At 40.7% G+C, this 13,535-nt stretch overlaps 1 protein-coding gene across 1 annotated transcript in view; it reads right to left on the bottom strand.

Moving 5' to 3' along the window:
* Nucleotides 1–752: 752 nt before the first annotated feature.
* The window catches only part of C1QTNF7 (C1q and TNF related 7), a 99,837-nt gene continuing 87,054 nt past the window's right edge, over nt 753–13,535 (bottom strand). The window contains exons 2-3 of the mRNA XM_004619125.2: nt 4,297–4,542; nt 753–1,710 (exon numbers count right to left, since the gene is read on the bottom strand). Coding sequence (XP_004619182.1) covers nt 1,079–1,710; nt 4,297–4,534 — 870 coding nt within the window. The 5' untranslated portion in view covers nt 4,535–4,542 and the 3' untranslated portion in view covers nt 753–1,078. The remainder of the gene's footprint in view (nt 1,711–4,296; nt 4,543–13,535) is intronic.

Raw genomic sequence — 13,535 nt, 5'->3', positions numbered from 1 at the left:
GTATTGTGTGTTTGAATTTAATACTTCGGAAATCTACGAGTGACAATGTCTCACTACAATATAGAGTACTGGGCATACTGGCCTTACCTGAGAGTCAGCTAAGAGGACAACCATTTCTCCTTCAAAACGATTGCACATTTGTGAGTAGCACATGGGTCCATCTCAGCAACCCACTGAGCTTTATTTTTATCACCTCTCCCAGGCTGTCTCTTTCTCTATATTTTCAATCCTTCCTGATTCCAAATACCAATGGTAATTTGAGATGGGAAGGGAAAACACCGGCTGATGTCCGTGTTCTACTTGCATACATTGCGTCTATTCAGATACACGAACACTTGATCATGGCTGGTATTTTTCCTTGTGTGAAACCGTCTCTGGCTCCTACATGGGGGAACAGAAGATCCCACGTGACTCTAGCATAAGTCTTCACCATGGTTCACACCACACTGAGTTGGGATAGAATGCTCACTCACTCACTAGTCTAGGTGGGGGAGGGATTTTACCTTAACTCATGTTAACTCTGACCCAGCATCATAGTATCTGTTTATACAGACACTTTAAAGGTTTGACGAGTGAATGTGTATAAACATGAAGAAATAAAAAAAATTGTCACTAGACTTTAGTTTGGTTATTATTCCTCAGCATCTCTTACCTTTGGTTTATGACTTACTATAGCCATTCGAGAATTATCAAAGACTGTCTGGGGTGTTATGATTCTCTTAAATAACAGACAAAATGTAATTTTATGAAGATTTAATGATTCAATATCATTGCCAGCTGGTTTTATCACTCATGAAATTTAATAGAAAACTTGTTAACATTATCTTTAACTTGTTTAAATATTTATAAACATTGCTTTCAAGAGAATTCATATCTTGGATATTGTTTTATAGAATTCATTTCAGTATAGTTTCAAATACTTGGTGGTTCATCTTGCATGATTAGGTCCTGATAGGATGGTCTGTGTCTGAGCAGGAATCAATTTGCATCTTATTTCTGCTGATGCACCTTTCAGGACCCCAAACTGAAGTATTGTTGTATCACAAAGATCTGTGAACATTCAGCAAAGCAGTCCTGATCACAGATCATCATCATCTGAGATGGAATCGAGATAATCTGTATCAACATATAGGAGAAACCCAGAGAATAAGCTGTCTGCCCATCCGGGGTCTGAGAAGAGGCCATTCTGGTCCGTGAAGAAGATCTCCAACCACACCTCATCTTCTGGCTGCAGGTAAATGACTGTGGACCCTGAAGCTACATCATGGTTTCCTGTGTTGGCGTCGAAGGTCTTTATTCTGTACTGCCCATTGTGGACCAGTCCTATGGCCAGGTGCTTGTTTGCCAAAGTGATATCATAAGAAAAGTAATAGATTCCTGGAAAAGCACAGATGAACTTGCCTGTGGTTGGATTGTAGTGTTCTCCCTCATTGAAGAGGACCTTGTTAAATACAATCGGTAGCCTTTCCTCTGGGTAGCTGGTCGTGATGCCAACAGAAAAGGCCGATTTGAGCACGATGCTGCCACATCTACAGACTCCAGGTGGCCCAGGGTCGCCATGCTCACCTCTGTCTCCCTTGAGTCCGGGAGCCCCAGTGGGACCCACCTCTCCTTTCTCTCCCTCTGGCCCTATGGGTCCTTTCTTGCCGGTCTCTCCTTGGTCCCCTTTCTCTCCAGCGAGGCCCAGGGGTCCAGTCTTACCTCTCAAACCTTCAAAGAGAGTTTAGTATTTAATTAATAGTTTCTCTAAATATAGAGTCAAACAGCATGTCACACAGTCCCAGATACACCCAAATTTCCCTTGTCCACAAATCTTCAAAGAATATGACAGATAATAATTGTTAAAAATTGAGACATTAACATGGAAGTAGAAAAATTTCATCTGGATTTCAAGAAAAGTTTCCAGATTACATGGAAAGTCACTAAAATCCCACATAATTAAAAAGCTACCACTTTTGTGATGATTCATCAGTCATAAAATTAGGCATATAGAGATGTTGTACACTACAGTAGGAATTCAATAAGCATGATAGCTTTATTCCCCAGAGTGAGGTAAGAGGATTGGAATTACATCAATCTTTGGAGGTTATTTAATCTCATACCTCATTCCATTTATATTATTTTAATTGGAAATAGAAGAATAAAATTATTTTTTTTAATTGGATTAGTTCATATCTATCAAACTTTTATAGTATACCATCAACAGTGCTTTATTTACATGCATTATCTTTATGTGTGTGTGTGTGTGTGTGTGTGTGGTGATAGAAATAGAAGTCTTCTGGAGTACAAAATGTTTGTTGAATGAGTAATGCATGAGTAGATGGATGGATGGGTGATGGACAGATGAATATGGGACTAAAACTGGCCTAAATGGTAAAATTGTACCAATTTGGAACACACTACATATTCTGAATACATGTCCATAGACATATCTTTAAATGGCATTTGAAACCACCTGATGAAGCAGATGACACTTTTCTAGTTAATTATATCATTGTTATTCAACCATGATATACATGCAGAATATCTCTTGTCCTGCTTATTGATCCACAGAAAAGCAGTTATAGCCAAGGCAACAGCCCAGTGCTTTTCAACATTTCTGTTCCTGCAGACTGCCTGGTGGACTGTCTGTGGACCAGTGGTTGAAGACTTTGGATAATAAAATTTTATATTTTTCCACATATTTCAATGGCAATGCAATAGGTAATAATAACTTATACTGGGTGCTTCTCACATAGTAGTTATTCTGTTGAGTCTTTTATTACAGACGGTCATTCATCTCCACCATCACATTTCCTACCCCAATTTACAAATGAGAAAATGGATTCAGAGAGTCTTGAAGAGTCTCTTTACCCAAGGATGCTAAATGATTGGAGAAGCCAAGTTTGAGTGTAAATTGTTATGACTCCGACACATGTTTGCATAACCACTACATTATTGCTTCCAGACACAGTAAATGAAAAGGGCTGGTAATCTATAACTGCGATACTATGTTATTACAGGATCAAGGATTTTTATGATCAGACACAGCAGTAGGTTGCCACTATTTGTATTGCCATGTAGAAGACTTTGCAAAGTAAAATTAAGCTCCAGTTGTTTGTAGATTTGATACTTACTGATTTGACAAGCATTTTTATGACTAATTTAGAAATAAATTACTCTCCAATAATTTGAGTGTAGAGTATATTGTTTCAAGGGAGACCAATAAACTGGGAGCAATGGATGCACTGAGACGTGTTTCTTAGATCTATTGATTTTTCCTTCACACTTCCCTGCCCCCCGCCCCAAATCTTACAACCACAAAATTAGTTTTTGGAGATTGATTCCAAATCACTTCCTCTTTTCTAGTCAGCACAGCCTCGCTAGAATTTCAGCTCAGTTATTCTGAGGATTGTAGAAACTGGCAAGCTTCCTCAGTCCTCTTGTTAATGGAGGAAAAAGTGAAAATTACTGAAGGATGAGGGGACAATTGTGTGCTGTAAAAAGCAGTAACAAATCCACTTTCCAGATGCTATGGGTCAGGTGGGAAAGATGCACTGGAAACTATTGTCATCTCATCTGGGGAAAGTAGCATCCAGAAGAGTCTTTTTCATAGTCTGCTGATAGTATGAAGGCAGTGCAGGACAACATCTGTGCTTTGTCTCCAAATTTCCTTATTTATTTTATTTGGAGAGATCTCCCAAGAGGTGCTCAGAAGACCAGGGGTCCCTCCTAAAATTCTCAGTTAGTCTGGCTTGAAATTCATTGTAGAGGCTGATTGGGGACATCCAGGTTTATAGCCAGCCTGCTCGGGAGATCATATGGTGCTGGGATTGGAGCAGCGTCAGCCATATGCAAATCCCTGGCACTAGCTCTCTATCCCCTTGGATCCTACTTTTTGCACCTCCTTAGTCTGTCCATCTCCCTTTCTGTCCATCTGTCCATCTAATCCCCCATGCCCTGGCACCGGGAGCCATTGCCTTCTCATCATCACAGCCCAGAGGTCACAGGCATTTGGCTTTGCCAGCTACTAGCAGAGACCATGACTAGCATTCACCATGGTTCATTTAGCCCTCGACCACAGGCTGTTCTTCTCTGTCAAGTAAGATCATGCCCACCCACAGCCTAGTCATTACTGAGTGCAATAAGAATTGAAGTGAAGAGTATGAAGAGGTACAGTCCATAAATACCTGTGATTGCTGAAGGTGTTCACCTGCAAAGGGATTTACAGAACGGGTGTCATGTAAATAAAGAAAAGGTGGAATTTTAAGGTGGGATTAGAAGAGGAGAGTTTACCAGAACATCATTGTTCATTACCTTCAGCCCCCTTTTCACCTTTTTCTCCTTTCCTGCCGTCTCTACCGTCACGTCCCGGAAGGCCGATCCGACCATGAGGTCCAGGAGAGCCATTGGCTCCAGGAGGCCCTGGAGGCCCAGGTAAGCCGGGAATGCTACAGATATACCTTGGGGAGTAGTTCTCCCCTTTGAACTGGGTGTTCCGTGACTGTCCACTTGCATAAATGGCAAAACTTGTAACATAGAGCAAGACGAACATCTTTGGCTCTGAAAGAGAAACACAAACATAAACATACCCTCCCAGGTGGGGGATTTGATATAATTGTATGCAAAAACAGGCCTTTGTGACCATCGTCTCTCGTACTCACATGTCGGTGAATTTATAGAAATCCTATCTATGCTCATAATTCAGGGAAGCTAATAGCAGATGATTGATTTATATTTATTTAGCAGATATTTGGTGCACTACCTGAAGGTTGTTCATGATGAAGAATTGATTCAAAGTCTTCTAAAATATGATAATTAATATCTCTATGAAGCTAAGTCCCTGAAATTTCACAATATTATAAACCAATGATAAGTGAACAAAAAGAGAAAATTACAGAACTAAAATACTAAAAAATTAATTATTTTGTTACTTTTTTTTTTAAATCTGGGGACGTGGGCTTAGAGCAGGAATGCCCCTGGGGTCACAGTCACCGTCTGTGGTCAGGGCCCCTGCCCTGTGCTGGCTGGCACAGACCCACGGGGAGCCCCCAAGGGGACTCGGATTCTCGCAGCGGCGGTTTTCTAGAAAGCGGCGACGCAGGAAGGGTTCTTTTTAGAAGCCCAGAGGAAGAGACAAAGATTCTGAGAGCAGCCTTCCCAGCCCTCCTCCCCTTTTCTTTTTTCCCCTCTTCCGAGAGCAGAGAAACCTTGCAGGGGTGCGGGAATCAAGTGATCCACCCCCGGACGGGGCCGGATTACCCTCACCCCCAACCTTCCCCTTTCATCCCAAGCAGCTTCATGGCAACACTTTCTTCTTCCAGGAAGCCACCAAGCATCACCATGACCACATTTGTTTAAAGTATAGACCCCCCCCCCTCAGGAGAGAGAGAGCCCAACCAGCTTCCACCCACTCCAAATATTAAGGTTCCGCAGAAAGCATCTTCCCACCCCCTCGCAAAGGGATAAGGGACCGCAGAAAATGAACTGTTACTTTTTTCTACAAGAATCAGTGAATGACTTTGAAGAAGATTGTTTTCTATTTGCAAAAGCAATGCATTTTTAAAGGACAAGAACAAATAAAATAAACATCAACACTATTTTTAGCTCCCAAGGTGTAATTTTGATAACTACTTCTTTCCACTCTATACCATGGAAAAGTTAATGTCATGTTTTTCTTAAAAATCTTAAACTTTTTTCACTTAACTATGTATCATGAACATCTTTCCATGTCAAAAAGTATTTATTCCAATAAAAAGTTATATTTGTCCTACTATATTTTAGGTACACTATTCCCTATTGGAGCCATATGTTTCCATTCTCTGCCAATATAAATACCACACTAGATATCTTTATGTCTCATGTTCTCATGTACTCATGATCATTCTTTTTAGCGTTTATGGGCTTTTTAAAGCAAGAGAAAGGAAATGGCATTTTAAAGAAAATCATGTTTTTCACTCGATAATCATGTGTTCTGCCAATTAGCGTTAACTGGAGTACTGTGCATGTCCGGGGAGGGTGCTCTCAAGCTTTAATTTAAAATCTGTGGGATATGGGGCCACGGTGTCCCATTAAGCCGTAAGCACTGGGGCTCAATTAGAGTTGAGTGAAATGAAACCCAGTATAGTGCCACTTACTCAGAGTGAAGCAGGCAAGAAACCTAATCTGACAGGATTTGAGGTCTTTTTTTTTTTTAAATGCAAAGCCCCAGCGTCTGAGAATGGTGTACCATTTGTTAGTGTGGCATTTAGCACAGAGGCTGAGGGGTGGGCGGCGTAGGCAGGGGACACCTGATTCTGCAGGTGAACTGGTCTTTAGAGTGAGAGAGTGTGTGAGTGAGCTTTCTGGGACGGTGTAAGTGGGCAATCTCTGTGTAGTTGGATTTGTGCTTTAATAAATCTGAATAGCGCTTGTATAGATATGCCTTGCACATGTTTACCCAAAAGAAATAATCATATAATGTTGGAAAAGCAGTTAGATCCTTTTTTTTAAGACTACCACATCAGAAAACTAGTCAGGTATATGTTTATGATACCCATGGGGTATATCATAACACCTTGGAATTAGGCCCAGAAACTTTCCCAAGCATCAGAATGGCAAAATGCTGAAAAAATACTGTACACATAGTTCAAAAATAAGACTTTTTCTAGAAGTATCATTAATGAAAAATTTAAACAACTGATTCAAATATAGGCTATGTATCTTTGACCATATCTCTGTCATGCAAATACTGTCTTCTCCTTTTTTCCCAACTCTAGAAAGCATATGTTGCCATGTACCATCTGCTTGATCTGTTGTAAGAGCATAAAGTGAAACTTAATGGTCCTATTGTTAGGATTGGGATACTTTCTGAAAATCCTAGTGGATCCGATCAAAGGGTCAGTACTGTCAAAGGCATGTTGAATGAAAGAAAAATGAAAAGAATGTGAAAAATGTACATCTACACAATCTAATTTTAGAAAGTTTCACAATTATAAAGATTTTCATATACTAGCAGTCACCCACATAAAATGCTTTGAAGGATTGTATTGAATTATGCAAATATATGTAGAATGTGCACTAAAATGTATTTATTCTACCTTTGTGCTCCTGCGGGGTTAGAAAACCAGAGCTTTGAGAAGTATTGTTAGTCTTGCACACATCTGTTCTGGATGCAAATTGTAAATCACTTTTCTATCCCATTTTCCTGTAGGGATTATGGAACATGCTTTTTATATGCTCTACATAATTACAGTGACACACCTTAGTTTTTAAAATTACTTTATGGTGCTGTAGATTGCAGAGCCGGTACATGAATATATTTTGAATCTATAAAGCAGTAATATGGTATATAGAGTTTTGTAGAATTTTCTTTATTCAGACAACCATTTGTTACTGCTCACTTATCCATGGAAAATACTTGAATGAATATATAAATCCAAAAATTATACTAGAAAATGTGTCCACTAATTGAGATTCTTACATGAATATCACATTTTCCCCTTCTCTTATAAGCAAAATGAAGTCATGTGCATTCTGTTAATTAATATTCAACAACAGATCCAGAAATACTCAACAGGTCAAGAATAATCTGTTTAATAAATGACACTGGGAAAACTGGATATTCACACATAAAAGAATAAAATTGGACCTTGATTTTACAATAATCAAAAAATATACCTTGAAATGGTTTGAAGACTCAAATGGAAGATATGAAATCATTAAGCCTCTAGAAGAAAACATAGGGGGAAGTCTCTGTGCCACTGTCTTGATAACAGTCTTTTCAGGGGGAGGTTTGGGCCACATCCAGTGTTTATGCTGGGTTTATGCCGGGCACTGTGCTTGGAGTGGTTGCTCACGTAACTAGTGCCAGGGATTCAAACAAGGGTTGGTGGATTCGAGACAGGCACCTTAATTTGTACTATCTCCCTTGTGTAACAGTTTTTTTTAGGGACCATTGTTTGCATATGACACCAAAGTGTTCATAAGAAAATAAACTCACAGGAGTATATCAAACCAAGAAGTATCTGCTTTTTTTGCACAAGGAATATTCAAAATGAAATGCAACTTATAAAATGGGAGAAAATATTTACAAACTGTGTATTCAACGTGCACTAATATTCAAAACGTATAAGGAACTCGAACTCAAGCAACTTATAGCCAAAAACAAAGAGTTCAGTGAAAAATGTCTCTCAAAGATGATACACACCAGAGATGTGAAAAATGTTCCGTAATGTTATTCATCAAAATAGGGTAATTCCAAACCGTAATGAGACAACATCTCTAACTGCGGTGACAGCTATTATTCGAGAGCCAAGAGGCGAGTGTTGGTGGGAGGGGGAGAAAAGGGAGCGAGCGTGCGTGTGTGAGTGGTGGCAAGGCCCATTTTGCAGCCTCTCTGGAAAACACGAGCCAGGTTCCTGAGGAAATTAAGACTAGATTTTCTACCTACTTCAGCCGCCTCCCTCACTGCTGAGCTTCTAACTTGGAAAAAGTGACAGCAGGGACTGAAACATATACAAGTGTTCAGGTCAGTGTCTAAGTCCGAAGGCGGAAGCAGCCCGAGTGTCCATCAATAAGTGAACTGGGAATCCAGGCGTGGTTGATAATCAGCCTTTGTTCACTCAGCAGAGTATCTGCTATCCTTAAAGGAAAGAACATTTTGAAGCTTAAGGTTATTTGTATTGTTTTATGTTACTCTGGTTTTGCTGGGAATTAAGCACAGAGCCTTATGCCACTTATGTCACTTTCGTCAAAGACATCAATTACTTAACTCCCACGGCACTTTGATGATGCAGGCGTTCTCTTCACTTTATAAGGCAAATGCCCTATGGTTGAATTATGTGGCCCCAGTGCTACTGCAGAGAAAATTGACAACTGCCACAAAAACTTTATGCCCTGGAAATAAACTAATCGCAAAAGAACAAATATGGGACCAGGGCAAGTAGGGTGTTTGCTTTGTATGCAACCTACCCAGGCTTGATACCTGGCATCCTATATGGTCCCCTGAGCACCTCTAGGAGTTATCCCTCAATGCAGAGCCAGGAGTAAGACCTGAGCACTGCTGGGTGTGGCCCCCAAACAAAATAAAACAACAAACAAGCAAAAAGCCCAAAACTAAAACCCAAAACCACAAAGGACAAATATTTGATTATTGTAAAAGTGTCTAAAGCACTATAGATATGGGGCTGGAGAGATTGTAAAATGGTTAGAGCATTTGCCTTGCATCAGCTGACCTGGGTTTGATCCCCGGCACCTCATATGGTCTCCTGAGCCCCGCCAGGAGTGATCCCAGAGAGCAGAGCCAGGACTACGCCCTGAGTCCTGCCATGTGTGACCCCCCCCCGCCCCAAATAAAAAGAAAATACTATAGTTAGAGAATAGACTGACTGTTGCCAAAGGGGAGGAGGATAATTCGCCGATAACCATTAGAATCTATGTTCAATGGATACTTGTTTTCTGTAGGAAAGAAGGAAGAAATCTGAAGTTGGGCGGTGGTATGAAAATGCTGGATATTGGGGTACTGGTAAATACTGGTGGTATCATGTACATTTTACCACAATGGAAAAATAGGCCAAGTATAAGACAATGGAATGGGGAAACACACAGGGATTTGAGTCCTGTAGCACTTATGTCAAAGGCATTAATTACCTAACTCCCACATCACTGTGACGATGCAGGGGCTGTTCTCATTACAAAGAAAAACCACGGAGATTCTGGGGTCCCTGCAATGTAGTTCATCATTGGGGTGCCTGCCCTACAGGCATGAGGAGTGTATTAGATCCCTGGCACTGCTTCACACAGAACCAAAGGAGGGGACCCTGCTGTTTGGTCTCCCTGGCATTACAGCCAGGTGTGTGCATGATGCATTGTGTACAAACAGCACAGCTAAAGGTACAAGGAGCCGGGGCTGAGACTTCTGGTGTTTTCAGCAACAACAAAGCAACCACAGAGGAAAGGAGCAAAACTGGAAATCCAAAATAAAGAAAAGAACTTGAACATGGAGCCTGCGAGCTCCAGCTCCACAACCAGACAGACGGCAGAAAAAGATTTCGAATGAAGTGCTTTTGTCTCCAACACTTGCATTTTCGCCGTATCGTTTGAGCGAAACTGTAATGTTCTCTTCATGACAAAGAGCTGGATTTGATTACAAAATTAAGTTGAAAAATGAGTGTTGCCTGGAAATTGTTATGTAGAGGCTAGGTGACGAGCAGCAGCCAAAATGAGACAGATGCTGGCGCGCTGAGGTGGACATTGCACAAGACCAGGGTTGTCCCTCACCAGTTGCTGAGGGGGGCGGGGGATTAGGTGTCCCATCCCTTCCACTCATGACTCCTTCCTTGGCTGTCCTGGTCTCCTGCTTTCCTCCTCAGAATGGCTTGTCCTCTTAACCAGGTATTCCGGAGCTTCCTCTAGGGGGACCCTTACAACACTCCTACATGACCACCAACCCTGTGGTACGCCATCTTCTAAAATTTGTTTTTTCTCCACCAAAATGTCAAGTCAGTGCCACCCATAGCAGAGATGCCACACTGGTCGAAAGCATTCGTTCATCACTTTTTCTTACCAACAACTCATGGTGTATAAACCCTTGACCCATTCATGCAAAAGGCTACCACAGCACGGCAGTGATCAACACATTTTCTAGTCTAAAGAGAAGACAGGCTACCATCGTCTTTCCAAAGACTGCTCTCTGGGTGGCAGGTTGGGCAGGGAGCTGTCCATAGAACTCGTGGTACTTGTCTTTGGTTACAGAATTGGGGTTAGGCCAGCGATTTAAAGCTAGGTTTTCCATCACCATCCATTATTTGTTTCACAAACTTAAAAATTGCCATAGTGAAGAAGGCATCGTATTCACATGTGCCAATTTTTTAAAATCAAAAGATAAAAAGAACAGCACCATACTTTGTCTGGGAAAGATGTGCTGCTCCAGAATTCTCTATCCACAAGAGAATAAGGGTCTTTCACAAATGCTCAGAGGAAACCTGGATTTGGTACCAGACAGGAAAATAAATAAATCAAACAGATCCAAGTTCTCAGAGGTTTCCAAATAGCTGTGCTAAAAAAAATTCTCCTATTAGTCCCCAGAGCCAGAGCCAGGGGTCCTGGAAAATATTCACCAGTGAGACTTGGTCCGGTGGGGGTGGGTTGGCAGCGGGAACAGATCAAAGATCAAAGGGTGGTTTTATTTGAGATAAGGCTCTAGTGCCTGCCTTTTCTAGCTGTTTGTTCAGTTTTGAGGCATCTTACTTTCTCCATGTTGTGGCCTCTCTTTCATATTTGTTTGCTTAATTGTTTTCATCTTTATTTTCTAGAGTGGATATTGTTGGGGATTGGAGGAATAAGCACTGGAAATTCAAAGTTAATTTAGAGAAAAGTGATGCTTCCTATTTGGCAATTGTCAAGATATTATCTGCCAAATTTTGACCGTTGGGTTGTTATTTCATAAAATAACATGGGGAAGTGTCCCTATTCTTGATAAATATGGCAGGAAAATGGCCCCTCATCCTATGTGCTATTAAACAAAAAAGGGTTACAAAAACTATCCTGATGTTTTCTTTGTTCTCTGCTGAATGGATAAGAGATTGGTTATTTTTAGGAGACTAATATGTCTTTGTTCCTACGGGGAACTGATCATAACAATTCAGAGAACAGAATGGTTCTCCAAACCCATGACTATTCCTCTTTGGTGCAATCAATTTCTTTGTTTCCTTCTGCTATATCTCCTTAGCAACAGCACTATATAATTCATGATGTCATTTATGGAAAATAAGAGACTGAGAAATCTTGTCTTTGTCTTTCCTTCTCCACCATTGTTCTCAGGCATCTGAGGCTCAGAATTGGAAGAGGTATTTCCAAAGTTAGGGAAGTAGACCCTGACCAGAAATTTGACCCAAAAGTTTTGCAAGTGCCTCATTCTGAGATGTTTTATTTTGCCTTAGTTATCCATCATCTCATATGGTAGAAATGGTCTTTTCAAGTTTGTTGATCACTATTTTGTGAAATCTGCCACAAAATAGTAAAAACACAGAAGAGAGGTATAGTTTTTGCATAGTGAAAGTAAGTTCTTTATCACAGAGAGTATCTGGGTTTTTTTTTTTGCCCGGCGATGCACAGGGGTTACTCTTGGCTCTGCACTCAGGAATTACTCCTGGCGGTGCTCAGGGGACCATATGGGATGCTGGGATTTGAACCCGGGTCTCTGCGTGCAAGGCAAACGCCCTACCCGCTGTGCTATCGCTCCAGCTCTGAGTATCTGGGTTTTTGTCCTTGGTTCTTTCTAAGCTTTCTCAGAGTTCTCAGTATCTGTCAACAAAATGTGCCCGTGTCTAATAAGATAGAACTCAAAATAATGATGTCAGTCGTTTCTTTACATGTAGGTAGAGATACAAGAAACACATATTAGGGTTACTGAGAAAAGTCACTCAAAGGATTCCAGTATTGCAGTGTATATAAAGAGGTTCTTAGTAAGTAACCTATTGAAATTTTTCCTCTGAAGGAACCTGAGCTGGAGAGGGGCTGAGATGGCTAGTTTAAAATATCTAGCAGCTTCTGTAAGGAAAGGAGTGAAGGGTCTAACTCCTCTACATGATACAAAGTTAGGAAAATTGATGGTGGACTACAGGGTAATCCTGGCCCCAAGCCTGCTGAGAAGAAAGATATTGTGGACCTATGATTGACAGATTACCTAGTCAATTCATCAATCATAGGTAATCTGAAGGAAAAAGCCAAAAGGATTTTGGCAATTGGATGGTTTCGGTGGATGAATGAGGTTGAATGCTTGTTTGTTGTTCTGTATTAGCAACTTCCTTTGGGAGGTAGTAGTTGAACATGTGGTAGTTAATGAAAAGGTCATTATAGCACACTTTAATTTGGAGGGAATCATGTGTTCCCTAGTCATGGACAAGCATTGACCAGATGAGACATGGTTGGAATTCTTTATTGTTGTCTTTTGGTGGCAGTTAACACAACCAGAGTGGACAATCTAATGTGTGTGTGTGTGTGTGTGTGTGTTTTCACTTCTACTGGCATTAGAAGAAATTACCAACCCCCTTCAAACCAAATAAAGTCCCAGAATCCTTTCATCATGCCTGGAGAGAGGATTTTTTAGTTTTATGACCAAAGCAATTCAGGTTTTTGATTTTTTCAATTTTTAAAAACAAACCCACTGTTGTTGGAAAAGTGTGTGCCTGAGACTCAACCATGAAGAGCTTTTAAACTCCGTAATGCACCGTGATTCAATAAGAATACATTCCATAAAGATTCAATAAGAATAATTTGGTCATTCACTGTGATTCAATAGGTATCATTTTCTGTGTTAGACAGGTGTGTAGTTGTGTGCTGGCTGGAGAGGAGGATTTAGAGCTTGCCTGAGCTATTCACTAGTAAAAGTCAGGAAGATCCTAGCAACTAATTGAAAGGGGGACTCTACTAGAACTTGAGTTGACAGAGCAGGTGAGAGTGTTTTCCTTAGTTTACTCCTAAAAGGACATCAGACAATGACTATTGTCCTTTGTCATGCGTAAAAGTCTTCACTGTCTAACTTAAAGGACATCTGCTTCCTCGCACTCTACACT

Source organism: Sorex araneus, chromosome 5, assembly GCF_027595985.1.
Source record: "Sorex araneus isolate mSorAra2 chromosome 5, mSorAra2.pri, whole genome shotgun sequence".
Classification (NCBI taxonomy): Eukaryota; Metazoa; Chordata; class Mammalia; order Eulipotyphla; family Soricidae; genus Sorex; species Sorex araneus.
This window is presented reverse-complemented; position numbering and strand designations above follow the sequence as displayed.